The 15730-nt window shown below is 42.6% G+C and overlaps 1 protein-coding gene across 1 annotated transcript; it reads right to left on the bottom strand.

Moving 5' to 3' along the window:
* Positions 1-7631: 7631 nt before the first annotated feature.
* S100Z (S100 calcium binding protein Z) lies at positions 7632-11401 on the bottom strand. The gene is made up of 3 exons (XM_026865605.1): positions 11238-11401; positions 10289-10446; positions 7632-8945 (listed from the first exon to the last, which is right to left on the bottom strand). Exons 1-3 carry the CDS (start codon positions 11317-11319, stop codon positions 8787-8789), a joined length of 399 nt encoding a protein of 132 aa, XP_026721406.1. The 5' UTR covers positions 11320-11401; the 3' UTR covers positions 7632-8786.
* Positions 11402-15730: the final 4329 nt, after the last annotated feature.

Here is a 15730-nt window from a genome sequence, read left to right as displayed (position 1 = left end):
CACTGCCCTGCCAGGACCCAGACAGGTGGCAACCCATATCATAGACCAAGAAAAATAGATGTGAAGCTTATTAACCTCTCCAAAGCCCCAGTTGTCTGGAGCACCCAAACTGCAACTGCCAGATCACTCGGGACTGTATCTGTGGATATGATCATCAGTACATTTGGGGACTGTTTGTGGCATATAAGAAATGAGTTTGATTGTTGCCATGGCGGTTATTGATGGGTAACCACATGTGGTGGTTTAGGCTCTGCTGGGACCCGAGGCCACGATGCCACTGGCCCTCCCCCACCCTCAGACCAATCAGGGCAGGGAGTGGGATACAAACCCCAGGGTTGAGATGAGGAAAAATTTATTACAACTGTGTAACAACAACAAACCGAACAACAATGATAACAATAACAGTAATAACAATGAACAGAACAAGAGATATACCACATGGAATACAGCAAGTGAGAGTACCGACCACAAACACAAACCATCCAAATGCTCTTCTCACGCTTGGGCGCCTGGACCTGAGTCAGCATGGTATATGAATAAAGCGGCTAGAGCTCCCTCTCCTCTGCTGGGGAAACTTAACCCTATCCTAGCTGAACCAGGACACTACACGTTCTACAAAACTCATCAGCCACCTACTGGAAACACACTAGACTATGGACATAGAATGGGAAAGGTAGAGTTCAATATGACTAAAGTAATAAATTGACCCTGTCAATGGTTTGATATGTTCCTTTTACAGGAGCACGATCAGAGTTGCAATGACAACTGAAGAACATTCCCAGAGCAGAAACACCAAATGTGAGATCAAATTTTGTGCTTCATTCCTTTACTCTTGTGTTGGTTTCATCATCAGGAAAGTTTCTCAACAGTCCGTGATCCAACCTGAGTCCAGGTCTCAGATTCTGGAGCGAGTGCAGAGGAGGGCAATGAATCTGGTGAAGGGCCTGGAGAATAAGTCCTGTGAGGAGTGACTGAAGGAGCTGGGACTGTTTAGTGTGAGGAGGAGAAGGCTGAGGGGAGACCTCATCACTCTCTACAACTACCTGAAAGGACACTGTGGAGAGGTTGGTGCTGGTCTCTTCTCACAGGTGATTAGTGATAGAACAAGAGGGAATGGCTTTAAACTGCATCAGGGGAGGTTCAGACTGGAATTAGGAAAAAATTTGTCACAGAAAGTGATCAGACAGTGGAATAGGCTACTCAGGGAGGTGGTGCAGTCACCATCCCTGGATGTGTTTAAGGGTCATTTAGATGAGATGCTGGGGGATGTGGTGTAGGGGAGAACTTTATAGAGTCGGGCTGATGATCCCAAGGGTGTTTTCCAACCTGAATGATTCTGTGATTCCTCTCTGTGTGGTCACTGGGCATCTCCGTCACTGACTTCTGTTGCTACCCATCTTCCCCAGCTCTGTACTGGGTATGGCAAGCCTCTTCCAAGCCTTATGTCTTCTGTAATGACTCTTCTATTACTACTTTGAGTGTGTCTAAATTGGCTTTAAACAGATCTGAACTTTCTATAAGGTGAAGTAAGTGTAGCTTGTTAACTCTGGGCAGTTTGACACAAGAGATGTGTGATTTGTCATGTTGAGTGGTTTAGAGAAATGACAAATGCATGAGATTTATGAACTGAAAGCCTATCAGCATCATGCAGGCTTGATGATAAGTGTTGCATTAACACTATTTATGGCATTGAATAAGAGAAAGGACTGTGAAGCCTGCAGTTTAGCAGGCTACAAACAATCAAGCAAACATTATATTCAGACACCAAGATTACCCTGAGGGCGGTTATCACTACCAGCTTTGCCTGTGACTCAACCCAGCGTCTACACAAGCAGTCAGGGCCAAGATGTGGGAGCAGAGTAAAGTTTTCTCCCAGAAAGGAAAGAAGAGATGTGGGAGGGGGTGACTGGCAAAGGCACATGCCATTGTTCTGGCCTTAGGAGAGGCACCAGATATTTGCCAAGCTGTTCAATTTTAGCCTGGGCCTGCATCTTCTGTGGATCCCCCACATGGTACCTCCCTTCTCAAGGGCTCCTGCAGGAAAACCTCAATGCCAGAGCCACATGCAGATGTCAGTGTGGCTCCCAGGCAAGGGACCTTGGTAGATGCCTCCTTCAGTTCATGGCTATGGACCAAAGTGGATCATGTTTGCCTTTGCTGGCTGCAGTGACTGCTCTGATCCGTCCCAGTGGCTTTGCAGAAGAATAATTTATTTTCTTAAACATGGCACAGTTATTGCAGTTGGACTTCGCTTGTAGATGTACCCCTTGTGGCCCAGGTCTGTGCCAGATCTTTAGAGGGCATGGTACTGCAGCCTGTTACACCACCGCAGCCTTCTCCCAGTGACCCTGCCCTGAGCAACAGCTCCTGTTCCTCCTCTACCAGATTTCCTGTTCAACTATGGATTACTAGAACATTTGTCACTTTATTTTAAATGCTTAGGTCACTTTATTGCACAGAATATAATTTTCAAATGTATTGAGAAATCCCACTATTTACACATGTCATGTTCCAAATTCTGTTACATCTGGGACACTATGAAGAACAAACTTTATCTTTGACAAAGTGCTACTTTGATAAGTGAGATTTTAAGATATTTTTCCTATCCAAGGACAAGTATTTCTCAGCTGAAGTGACTATCTCCTTGACTGAGTCTTTCTCATCTGGGAAAAATCTGTGATTCAACATGATTGTCTCTGGTAGTGTTAGGCATCAAAGTAATGGGCCCATTTCAGAAACACTGTGGAGTGTCACACAATTCAACTAGTCAATATGAGTCAGATACAAGATGTCAGCATACCCAATGTAATGATATATTTATCCTTTGAACTGCTCCTACCATTTAGTCCTTTATTTTTCACAAGCATGTGATTCCTTACCAGTTATCCTTAGTACCATACAGGCTGCAGTGCCAACATTTTTATCAGTTAGACTTCAAAACACTTTTAGGTATAAGTACTGGAACATTTTGTGTCAGTGTAAAAATCATAAACATTGAAGGACTTTGAGATCACCCGGTCAGCATTTTTCAACAACCTGAAGTCTAAAGACAGCTTCACCTTTGATAGCAATATCACATACCATCTTTACCTTGGGCATGCCCGTGGGCTTTTACATTTCAAAAGGAAATCATACTTGGCTTTCATTTCTTTCATGTAATATTATTTCTGGGGCATCAAAAATGACAAAAAAATTCTCCCTTAGTGTAAACTGCAGAATTAGGTTATTTGTGCAATAGCAAAAAGAGCTTTGGTTTCACCTAGCCAAGGCATTACTGGTTTCATGGGATGAACCTCTCCAATCCTGCATCTTGTTGAGCCACCCTTTATTCAGCCACAGGGATATATATACTACTACTGCCACTCAATGTCCCCAGATAGAGCTGGGGAACTGTCATCTGTCTGTAGCATTCTCAACTTCTTGCCATTTTGCAGCTCCCAAAACACAACCTTAACTAACGCTCTGGTGGTTCAGTTGCTTTTCTGCTCTTTGCAACATGTTCTACTCACAGTATTTTTCCTGCCATAGCTTTATTCTGTTTCCACATAGCATTTTCTGGGTTCATGCAACTGCTGGAACTGTAGAGTTAGAGCAGTATGTGGAGTTTTAAGGCAGATTGCACATACAGATATTTGAGAGCTACACTATGACAGTCTGCTCTGCAACCCATAAAGTCAACCTGGACCTGAGAGGACAGCTTGGAATTTAATGCAGATGTATCATAGGATCATTTTCCACGAATTTTGCCCAAAATACCTGTGTTCTGAGCAACCACTCCTCCTGTCTTCCTCTTTGCTGCCTTGTTGCAACATTTGCAGTTTCACAGACATGTCCTTATTTAGCCAACCAGCTAACAGAAACACAGCTTTCCATTGAAGGCTAATTTAAAGTCTCAAGCACATGTCCTCAGCTGTTGCAAAATTATACCACTAAGTGCAGTAGGCTCTGTCATTTTACATCAGCTGAGAATCTACTTGCGACGGCAAAATAAGTGGATGCAGCTGCAGTTCTCTTCCTTGGGAGTTGCCCCTCGTACACAACAGATTGCAGGTGGCTGAGATCGTATTTAAAAAGGACAAGTTTTTGAGATTTTGTTTTCAAAGTATGTGGTGAAGTTCATTCGTGAACTCTCTCTGATGGCTGCCCAGGACTTGTAACCCACCATATCCCAACTCACAGGAAAGGATGTAGATGAATGTAGTTTAGAAAACAGATTACCAGATCACAAATGAAATATTATCCCTCATACTGTATCATGTGGCAGAAGAAAGTTGAACAATAAAATTGAACATGCGACCCCTTTTTTCTTCAAATAATACCGTTCTGTTCAACAGACTTAATTATCCCTAAAGACACATTTAATAATTGTTGGCCTGTCAATCAAAAGCCTTATTAGACATGCACATGACATCACATCACAGTCTAACAAATCTTCCTGCCAGTCAAAAACCTTTAAATAGATTAATCTGATTTCAGAGGCAAGTTTTGTGTTTGACCTTTTACTCAACATCTTCAAGGATGAAATTGGAGAGAAGCTGAGTGTTTTCTGTGTGGTACTGAGCTGGGACAATGGGCTCTGGGCTGTTCCTGAGTTTCCATCCTGGACACACTCTGCTTTATGCTGCAACATGGAGCCTAGAAAGGGGCTGTGCCTGGGATGTCTGAGTGACCTGGGGTGGATCTGAATTGCTACAGGAGAGCTCTTACTCACCTTTCTTCTAGCCTGTCTATACCACAGCATTAATACCCTGACTGCTTGGAGTATCAATGAAGCTTTACTTCACTGAGACACCTGCACTAGGTTTTGAGATGATACAGTCCATTGCATGCACACTGTGTACAGCCACTGCATTGTTGTGGCCATGCACTTCTCACAGTGACTGCTGTGCTCAGGGAGAGCCTAGAAGAGATATCTGTTTTGCTAAGGGAAAAGCATGCATGTGTGCCTGAACAGAGCAGGGACTGTACTGACAGCCCAGGGAGTTTGCTAGCTTGTGTGGCAGGGTGCCAAGGGTGGTAAGTAAATGCACTAATAACCACTGGGATTTGAAAGGCAACCCCGTCCAGATTTCCCAGACCAAACAGGCAGGCATGTCAAACTGCTCTACTGTTGTGCTGCCCTACACACACCACTCTGTGCCTGCCTGGCAGATGTGGCAGGCTTTGGAGATGCTGGATTTTCTTTGTTAGTGAGTGCAGGTCAACACAGATACTTCATGTATTCAAGGCATGCCTGCAAGTGCACCCCCAGATTCATATCCATAAATATAAAATTGTGACTGGCAATAACTTTCAGTTGCTTCTTGAATGGCATTTGGTGGAAAGCAATTAATGACATTTCTGTCTTCTGGAAACATCACCTGTCCTGCTGAGGTCTCCCAGTCATTTCTCTCTCCCTTCCCACAACCCCAGGCAACTTTGCTTCTTGTCTTTACAAGGAGGAACAGATATTGTAGAATGATGAATATCTCATTGCCCTTGACACCCTCTACACTGCTGTAGAGTGAAAAAGGTGCTGGCTCCCTAGTGGACCTAGCTGGTAAGTCAGAGCTTGGAGGGACCACTCCATTGCAAAACACTTGTCATCATGGTGGTGCCATACGCAGCTCTTTGAGATCTGTAGTTGGTTACTGAATCTGAAGAGGTTATAAATTTGTTTACCGATAGTGCATCAAGCTTCATGTACCCAGTTGCACTGGCACTTCAAGTCTCTTTTGAACTGAAATAAAAGCAAATTGCAGAGACTGAGGCTTTCAAGATAATATCATTTATCTTCTGAAAATCTGCTTTTTAGATGTCGGGCCAAACATTTCACAATAGCTAGAAAAGATCTTGTCTGGCATTGTTGTATTTTTATTGGTCTTTAATGTGACTTGAAAATATTAGACTGTATTGTGGTGTTAAATTTTCTATTGATTTTTCAGTCTGATAACACAAATGAAAAAAATACCTCCTAAAGCTGAGGGACTTTGGAGAAAGCCACACAACAAGTTTCCTTTGCATGTATAACTTCAAAGTGCAGGCAAACTTGAAGTCAGCAGGAAAAGTGTCAGTAAACAATGAGGATAAAGTACAGCCTCCATGTCTGAAGGAGACATTTTTCCCTTCTGAGAGAAGTTAAAACCAAAATGTTCACATCTGCAGGACAAAGTGGCCGTAGTGAGTTTGGATGTGCAAGCACCGTCTTGCCCAGTCAGTGTAAATGACTTCAATGCATTTCTCCTTGAAGACTGTGTACAGAAAAGATTGCTCACAGTTTTTTCTGTTTCAGAGGCAGTTCAAAATGCCCAGGTATATTCAGGTATCTTCCTTGGAAGTGTTGTCTACCAATGCAGCGCTAGTTGGCTCCTGTGGGAGATGAATGGCAGAGGAATGGCCCACTGGTGCAGTGAGTCAGCCCACAGTTAGCCCAAGATTTGTGTGGCATGTCCCTTACCCCAAGACCCCAAATTATGCCAAGGCTTTGTGTTTTCGAGCCTGTGAATTTGCTTTGCAGCCTTTCTTCTTTTTCTGCTTGGCATCTAGTCTTTGTGCAATAAAATTTCTTCTTTAAAGCTGCTAGAGTTTAACAGTTGCCCTTACAGTTAAAACAGCAACAAGGAAAACCTAACCAGACAAGCAAAAAAGGGTGACTTCTGAGGCTTTATGAAACTTTTATTGGAATAAAGATCTTTTGAGTCATTCTTTTCTGATTCACCCATGTGCAAGCAAGCCCCTTTTGCAGAGGAATTAGGCTGCACTCAATCCCTAGTAAATTCAGCTGATGAGATAGTTTCACTGACCCTCTCCGTCACGGCAGAGCTCTCACTGCCTGACCCTGGGGCATGTTGCTGTGACAGCTATGACTTAGCATAATTCTGCTCAGCACATGGGATGCTATGTGTCCAGGGGCTCATCAGGGATGAGTAGACACTTTATGAGCTTTCTGGAGCTTGTTTCCAAAAAGCCTCTTGCTCAAAAGTCATAATGAAGAAACTGGTCTCTATTGGAACAATCTTATTGCTTTTAGCTTGGGGTTGAAGCTTTAAACCGCTCTTCTCTCCCTTCCCCTTGGAGAAAGGGGAAAGGGTTGGAGACTAGCAACAGTCTGCAGGACCTATGGGGAAACCATAAAAAGAGTCTGATACTCCTGCTATCCTGGTCCGACAACTGCAATTATACTGAGGTGCACAACACTGCAGGGGGCAAAAATTGTGCAATTGTTGTCAGTTTTACTTTAATACTTTTTGTCGTGTTCCTCTAGACGATATTATGTGAATACTTTATAAATCTTTTCACTAAGGAATTAAAGAAGCAGCACATTGTATCTCTGCCACCATTGCAAAGTCTCCTTTTTTCCTGGGATAACGTAATTTGGTAGTGACCCCTTTCTTATGATGATGTCTGCTCCTTGTTATATTTATACACCTTATAGAATCCCCATCTTATAATAAATTACCTCTTCTTAATGATACATATTTTTTTTTGTACAAATATTATAGTCTTTCCTGAGTGATGTCCAGGAGTCTGGGGAGAAGAGACAAGTAAAATGCATTCTTCAAATGTTGCTTAGCAAAGCATGTCTTCATATGGGGATTTTTTTAAAATTAATCTCTTACACAAACAGGAAATCTTGATTTAATTCAGATGCCTTTTATTATGGCTTGAAGTTACCAACAGAACAACAAGGAATAAAGACGGATCTCTGTGCAAGAAAAAAGCCATGATATCCTGCCACTGAGGTTTTTCAGGGTTTTTGAAGTATGCTTAATTCAAACAGGAGCATAGAAGTACTCTTAATTCAACACAAGAGCAGTTTAACCCTGAAAGAGATTGTCCTACTCTCTCTACACCTGGCCATGGGGTCCCACTGCCCCTTCTGCACCACTTCCATACAGTGCATTGGATCAACATGAAATGAAATCATTGTTCCATAAGATGACTCACATTACAAATGTGTACCCTGGGATCCTGTCATTAAATCCCCCACAAGTGGTCCTCTAAAAGCCCTCCTCTTAAGGGTGCCAGAATAGGAAAGCAGAAGGCATTTACATTTCCCCTGAAGACCCAGTCCTTCCATCAGCCCTCAGAGCAATTCTGCTGACTAAATCTTCTATGTATTTGAATAATTTATCATATGAATAAATTCATTTATGCCAAACAAAGAGGTGGACTACTGGGATGCAGTAATGCCAACACAACAAAATTGAAGCTGGGGAGGTGGGGGAAATGAACCCTTAACAATGACAAGCAGTACCGTCTGCTCAGGAGGCAGGAGACAACTGTGACCACATCTGAAATATGAGAATGTGGGGAGGTACAGAGCAGCATCTAAAAAGGTCTTTAGAATAAGCAGAACTGATCAAAGAACAAGCTACTCTTTTTGAGCTGCAAAAATATTGTTGTTACAGAATGACTGAAAACTAAATTGTAAGTTTTATGTCTCATTCCAAATTTTGCAACTCAGAAAGTTACATTCCTGTGCCTTTTACTTCCCACTGACATTTAAGAAATAGATGTCTCAACTCCTGCCAAACTGTCTGTCACCCCAAGCCCTTGGCCTGAGAACTGATGAATGCATGTTACAGATGCATACAGAGCAAAGACTGAAAATATTAGAAGCCAGATCTCAACTAGTGTAAACTGGCTTGGGGCCAGCTTACACCAGCTGCTGATCTGCTCTGTAAGTGTCTTACAGTAGCAACAGTTGGAGGGATGATGGTCTGCATTCACTAAATGTTGGTGAGGGCTACCTAACTAGGTGTGCTTTGCTCACATTTGTAGCCAGGAGATTGTATTGAGCATTTTTAATATCCCTCTTTCTTTAGCTGTTCTTCAAAGAAATCATTACATGCCACAGTTAAAGCAGCAACCAGAATGAGAAATTCATTAAAATCCACTTCATTGTCTTTATTGGAGTCCAGATCTTTCATAATCTTATCAACCAGAAGGGGGTCCTTTTGGCCCTAAAGAGAAAGAAAAGTGACTTAGCTGTGCAGATCTTGAGTGCATAATGCTGACACATGTGGTGGGGCAACCCACTGCTATGACACAAGCCCCGGTGCTATTAAATATAAAGCTGCATGAAATATGCACCTGACTAGCAATATACCACTAGCCACAGTATTAAAAACATCAGTCTGGAGTCCCAAAAATGCACAGCAACAGAAACCAAAGACAATGCAGCTTTTAGAAGGCATACAGATACTAAACAGACACTGAAATTAATCAAACAGATTTTAGAAGCTTCTGAGCACTGATTTCTTTTGACATGATGGATCTATAATGTGTATTTCTCTGTATCATCCTTTAACTAATGGTACTTAGATATTCAACAAGCTATTTGTAAGTGGTCATATTATACATCCATTCACCACATTCAGAAGATCTCTATTTAGCAAACAACACATCCTACTCAGTGGGAGTAAGAGCAGTGAATCTCGTAATAATAAATCAATAGCCAAGATTGAAAGAAAATACAGTTCAAGGAAATGGATACAATGTAAAAAAATCCTGCTGGTGGTGATAGGGTCCACAACAATTTTTACAATTAAGAGGATACAGAAAAACAACTATGAATCTAGTCATTATTCCATAAAAATCATCTATGCTGTGTAATGCAGAACATAACAGATGCACAAAGAGATACCAAAGTCAGCAGCGTATCGCTGAAAGGATTTTCTTAGCATTTCTCTGCAGGGCACACAAGCAGCTATAGTGTGTCTGTGGCCATTGTGCACAAGCTAATTTCTTGTCTCATGAAAACTAGTTGTTGGATTTAATTCTCTGAAGGACTTATCTATGCCTTATTATATCCTGGCAGTGTTGAAGACCAGGTTGGACAGGGCTTTGAGCAACCTGATCTAGTGGAAGGTGTCCCTGCCCATGGCAGGGGGCTGGAACTAGGTGATCTTTAAGGTCCTTTCCAATCCAAACCATTCTATGATTAAAAATGAAACAAACAAAAAACTGATTAAAGCCTGATTTAGCATCGATTTTGCTATTGCTCCTGGGCTGCCCCTGCCCTCTTGCTCAAAAGCACAGAGGAGTAAGCAGCGCATAGGTACCCGGCTCGGCCACTGGTGGCACATGGCAGGGCACTGGGGCTAGACCATCCTCTGAAAACACACTTCTCAAATGGGACATTCGATCTCATCTCCTTCTGTCTGACTCCACAAATGCAGCTGTCATCTGAGAGACTGTGGCAGGATGAGCCTTGCAGAAGGAGATGATATTCCTGAACACTTGGATAGCTGCTTATCCCACCCATGAAACAGTTAACTCAAGAGGCTCAGGAGCTGTGTCTTACTGAAAGGAAGTCAGTGAGCTCATTAGTGAGGAGCTCCTTGAGTTCTCCTTTACTGAGCTTGTATCTGTCTCCTTCTTTTCCAGAGTAATGATGGAAAATCCTGATCAAGGTGTCCATTGCATCCTCCAGTGGTGTGGACATAGCAGTGGGCAGGAGAGCTGTAGGGTAAAGATCCAGTTAGTGACATTGCACAGCAGCCAAACCAAAGGCTGGTCTCAGGGAAGGGATGGAGAGCTAGCTGAAGAGAGAAATTGTTACCAGTACTGCAAAAAATGGGTTTTCAGTTGATCCATCCTGTCAGCTGTGTGTGAGCAAGGCTAGACTGCTATAAAGCAAATTGTTGTTCTGAACTCACTAGCAACTACTTCAAAAATGTAAATGGAAAGGAAGGCCTTTATTAAGAAAGTGAACTACTGTGCATCCATTTTGCAAAGCTGCTGTAAAAGGAAATCTCTCATACCCATAGCTGAAAACAGAGGGGAAATGAAGGCACACCCTCCTACCTGTTTATTCAAAATTTTTCTCAAGAAAATGAGATCAAAAAATAGCAGTGACCAAAGTAGATGCACATTTATACAGAAGGCTCCACACCATTTTCTTAGGTGGTTAGAGGAAAGTCACCAGCAGTAAGGATAGAATCATCAACTTCCAATTTATTTGGTCAAGTTTGCTTGGGCTGACCATTTTTCCTGTAAATTACCTGGAATAAACAAATGTGAGCAAGGCACCCTTGAGGGTTTGCTTCATCAAGATGGTACACAGGGAAGCACCACCAAGAAAAAAGATGGAAATGCAATTAGTTGATGACTCAAAAAAATAACAGTAGAAACCAGGTGAAAGGGAAACATTATGTTGATTAAGCCCCAGGAAAGAGGTTAAAAAGCCAGAATGAAATTCAAGGTAAGACTGGAGTCCTGAACAGTATCACGGTGCAAAGTTTAAGACTTACCTGCTTTACAAGCTAGCTGAGTTGTATGCAAGCAAATACTCAGATCACAGAAGGTGATGGTCACGTTCTTTTCAAAACCCATCCACAGGCTCTTGTTTATCAGTCTGAGAGGGTGGATTACACAGAGTCAGACAGATAATTGTCACAAGGATGACGGGGCTTCTCTTTCCCTCCGCATTTGCCTACTCTGTTCAATAAAAGCTGCTTGCTGTAAATGGGTCACTAAAATATTCACTAGGCAGAGCAGAAGGCTGTGTGTGGAACATACAAGATATTTTTTTTATCATTTGACCTTTTACAAATATGCCCATCCTGAAGGTCAAAATTAGAAAATGCCTGAAGGTCAAAATTAGAAAATGCTAACAGTCACCAAGTCAGTATAAAACAACTCTCCTCCATTTTCAAAATAACCCTTTATAGTTGGTCTCTGCACTTCTGCAGCTGAGAGTCTAAATGCCTTGGCACTGGCAGCCAGTGTTCAGAGATACTTGGGTACCTAGGGGTAGACTTGTAGGTGAGTTTGCCACAAATCCCTTGAGACATCTACATTTATAGTCAGATGTTTCTTGTAAGCCTAAAATGTCAGCTGTTGCTGAATGAAATTCTTGATGTAGTACATGTGTCCTCAGGAGGAAAGAAGGAAACCAGTTTCAGATGAAGGTATGACTGAAATGACAGAGTGCACCGATCAACAGACTTGGCTTCATTTTCATTAGTCCTACACAACAACTGTAGTTCATTATCTCTCTTTTAATAAATGATCTTCCCCCAGGAGAGCTTGCCCTGCCCCATGTCCAGGGACTTTCTGACCCCAGAGGTGATGTCTGGGGGACACAAGAAACAGCAATCTCACTATGGTAGGGCCTACTTACCACCCAAAATACCAAATAGCCAGTTAACATGACAACCACATGGAATGGAACACTCCTTGCTTCAGGTTTGTTTTCCCTCAATAAAGCCTTCTACCTGCTGCACACATGTGTCCAGCAAGCATAGCTATGCAGATAGACAGCAAGAGGACACATGGCTGTAGCTATTCTCTCCTTTATTCCAACCCGGGGGAAAAGAATGAGATGGGCATTGGTTTTAGCTATGAAAGCCTCAAGGCACTTGTAATTTTGAGTGCCACCGTAGATCTCAACCAACACTTCTGCCCGCCTCCTTTGCTTCCAGACATGATGTTTCTTCCGTCTGTGCCACTGTGACAAGTCTCTACAACCCGAGGGGTCTTGGCTGTGCTTCTGGGAGAAGGAGAAGTGGGGGCCACATAAAAAGGATGGATCCCAGCAGTATGGGAGGTGACGATGTGTAAAGTATTTCTGAGAAAGCAGGCAAGCTTTTCTGGTTAGAGGTCCCTGTGGATTATGCACAATACTGTGTGCAGGGTGTATGCCTTCACCTCCCATAACTGTGGTTGTGAGAGCTTACCAGGGATGGGGGGATCCAGTGCTAAGGTAAATTTTAGAAAAGGTCCGGGTGGAAACCAGCCTGGAAATGTTGATATGCAACAAGAGAAATCTAATCCCTCCTGGAGTCAGAAGAGAGTTGGGAGGGAGAGTTGCTCTCCGTACCTCTTCTCTATTTGGGGATAGATAATGGGTGCCCAGTTTTGTCCAGAGGGAGTGCCTGTCCTTCAGCAAGTACGGGGATCTAGCTGGACCATATGCAGCACATGGGAGAAGAACATGGGTGACATCAGGTGCAGCACAGCTCTCCCACTCAGATCTGGTCATTCTCTGTGTCTTTGCAGATGCTAAGAAAAAGCCTGAAGCCCCTTATGTAGCTACATCCATGCAGGGCTATGTTTTGCCTGTGATTTACTAGTGCTTATAAGTACTGATCAGAAATATTAAACAGATAGATAAACATCAAAATACTGTTGTGGGTTTTTTTTTTTTACATTTATTCAACAACAGTTTCACCCACAACCAGACAAAAAAACACGGCTGAGACAATACATAAGTATAAAATCCTTCTGTTTGTATATACATTACATTGATCCTCTGGCTGATGAATATTGCAAATTAATTATCTAAGCAGAGTCTACAGGAGGTGCAACTTTAAGCAAGCAGGTATAAACTTTCAGAGCTGCCATCCTTGGAACAGAAGAAAGAAGGGTTTCCACTATCATCACTAGGACATCAGCTCAATAATTTATACAGTGATATAATCTGTGCAGTCTCTTTTAATAGCTACTTACACTCCAGCTAATTGTGTAAGAAACACTATTCCATGCTAGTGAATTACATGTACACAGGGAACAGCTGTACTGAGCTTGTTTGTTAGGAGGTTCATCCAATTTGCTGTGTCCATCCCTTTCCTCCCTGTCTAGTGAAAAACTGCCAGCGGCTCCAGTGATGGTAGAGATCTAAATCTTGTGATGCAAGTCCCAGGGACTACTTAAATAAAATTCATTATTGTCAATCAGTTGCTTTTAATCCTTCATCTAAAACTCCAGTACAATCTGATTTTGTATGGTATCTAATAGGTACTGAAGATTACTAAAGTCAACGCAGCCTGTAGCACTTCTATATCAGGGCAAGACCCAACTCCATGTCAGCAACCACCATTCCCCCATCAATCCTCCCCTGCACTCTGGTTTCCACCAGGAACACAGGAGCAGCACCAGACACGAGGATGACAGAGGGAGTAGGACTGCAGCATGGCTGTAGACGTGGTGCCTTCCTCATTCATGAACAAACTTAGTTTGTCACAACCTGCCATACCACAGCAGTGTTGATGCTGGTGGTCCCATCTCCTGCTCAAAGCAGAATAATTACCAACACCAGACCAGGTTAGCCATGGCTTTGTCTAGATAAACCTTGAAAACCTCCAAGGATGGAGATTTCACAAGTTCTTGGGTATCCTGCTCTAGTGTTGCAATACCTCCCCGGGGAAGGTGTTTATACTAATAATATCCACTCTGAGCGTCCCAAGCTGCAGCTGTGGCCACTGGCTCTTTTTGCACCACTTACCACTACCACAAAGAGTCTGACTTTGTTGACTTTATAAATTCCCTTCAAATAGTCTTGCCTTCCCAGTCAAACTCAAAAATAAACCTGAAAGCCATTTGTCCCATGACTAGACCAATCTAAGCCCATGTTTTAGTGTCCCCTTCACATTACGTACTCCAGCTGTGCCCTTCTCCTAATGACTCTCTCAATATTAAAGTGTGCACTGCAAAATCAATGGCTGTCAGAAGCAGAAGGGCAGGTTTTTCACCTGGCGTGCCCTTCTATAGAGCTGAATTCTGCCATCTTTGCTCAAGTAGTAATAGATGCTAGGCCTACAGAAAGAGTCAGACATCCCATTTCACCAGAGGCTGCTGAGAGAGGCAGAGGTTGTTCCTTGCCCTGTAAACCTGAGAAAGGACCCAACAAGCTATGACCACTTCCTTTAATTTTATTCGGGGTAATGTAGAGGTGCACCCAGCTGGGAGGCTCTCTGGGACTCCTCCTCCCCTCCTACATGGAGATGGGGCAGTCAGATCAGAGGCAGAAAATGTTATTGCTGGTCTCTGCTCCTCATCAAGCTGAGCAGAGTTCTGCCCTGTGTGAAAGCAGTCAGCCCTTGACATAGATCAGCAGCCTTCTTCCTCCACAGCTGGGAACAAACAGCTTTGGCTGCTTCACCAAGATTTTTCCTCGGTCTCTTCTTGAGACAACATGACACAGGCTGCCTTTAAGCCAGAGCAACCTATAAAGCGACAGTCTAAACCACAGTAAAGTACTGCACAGATTAAGTGGGAGGCTCTCACATTTAGGGCATCTGGTTTTCAACAATTCCAGAATGCACGTGGGGAATATTTTCTCACAAATAACTATTGCACTGGGAAAGGCAAGTCAGCTTCCCACCCACATCCTGCCATTATTTATTTTTCCCAAATGCATACTGGTTTTGGGATGCACGTGTTTTGAATCTATGTTATACACCAAAAGTGGCAAAAGGTGTGATGGGAAGCAACTGCAAGTTTCAGAAGGACAGATATACTATACACAAAAAAATTTACATTAGATTAGATCTTAGAGTAAATATCTTATTAATATAGACTAAAGAGTTTATAAGAGACTTACATTTGAACCCCTTAAGCCATAATGAACATTTTTCATTTTTAGGATTGTTAGCATTTTCATTTCTGTTTTGTTTTCATATCTGGGTGTTTGATTTACCCCTTTACATCAGGCATATCTCCCTTCCCCATAGATTCTGGTTCACCTCTTCAACACTGTTTTAACTGCTCTGATTCCACGCAGCAGAATAGCAAAGAGCTATTAAAACTCTTGCTAATAGCTTTTACCACCTAAATTTTGTGGTTTACTCTGTAGGTATCTTTTTTAGTGTGTTACACTTGAAGGGCTGCTCAACTGAAGCGTATCCTAATCTCATTCTCTGCTGAGTCGTGTTTTGGACAAGATTGTACACTTCTTTTCCAAATATGTAAATGACTTCTTCATTGAAATGTCCAGATCACTGAACTCTGCTTATTCCCACAG

This window comes from Athene cunicularia (genome assembly GCF_003259725.1).
Source record: "Athene cunicularia isolate RWA chromosome Z unlocalized genomic scaffold, athCun1 chrZ_part1, whole genome shotgun sequence".
In the NCBI taxonomy this organism is placed as follows: domain Eukaryota; kingdom Metazoa; phylum Chordata; class Aves; order Strigiformes; family Strigidae; genus Athene; species Athene cunicularia.
Note: the sequence above shows the minus strand (reverse complement) of the source record. Positions and strands in the feature narration are given on the sequence as shown.

Excerpts from the sequence above, each read along its gene's own strand:
- S100Z (XM_026865605.1), bottom strand. The coding sequence starts at position 11,319 with ATGGGTTTTGAAAAGAACGTGACCATCACCTTCTGTGATCTGAGTATT. Across the intron at positions 10,447-11,237 it reads TCAGCTAGCTTGTAAAGCAG|CTCTCCTGCCCACTGCTATG; the intron begins GTAAGTCTTAAA and ends TTTACCCTACAG. Across the intron at positions 8,946-10,288 it reads AGCTCACTGACTTCCTTTCA|GGCCAAAAGGACCCCCTTCT; the intron begins GTAAGACACAGC and ends CTTTCTCTTTAG.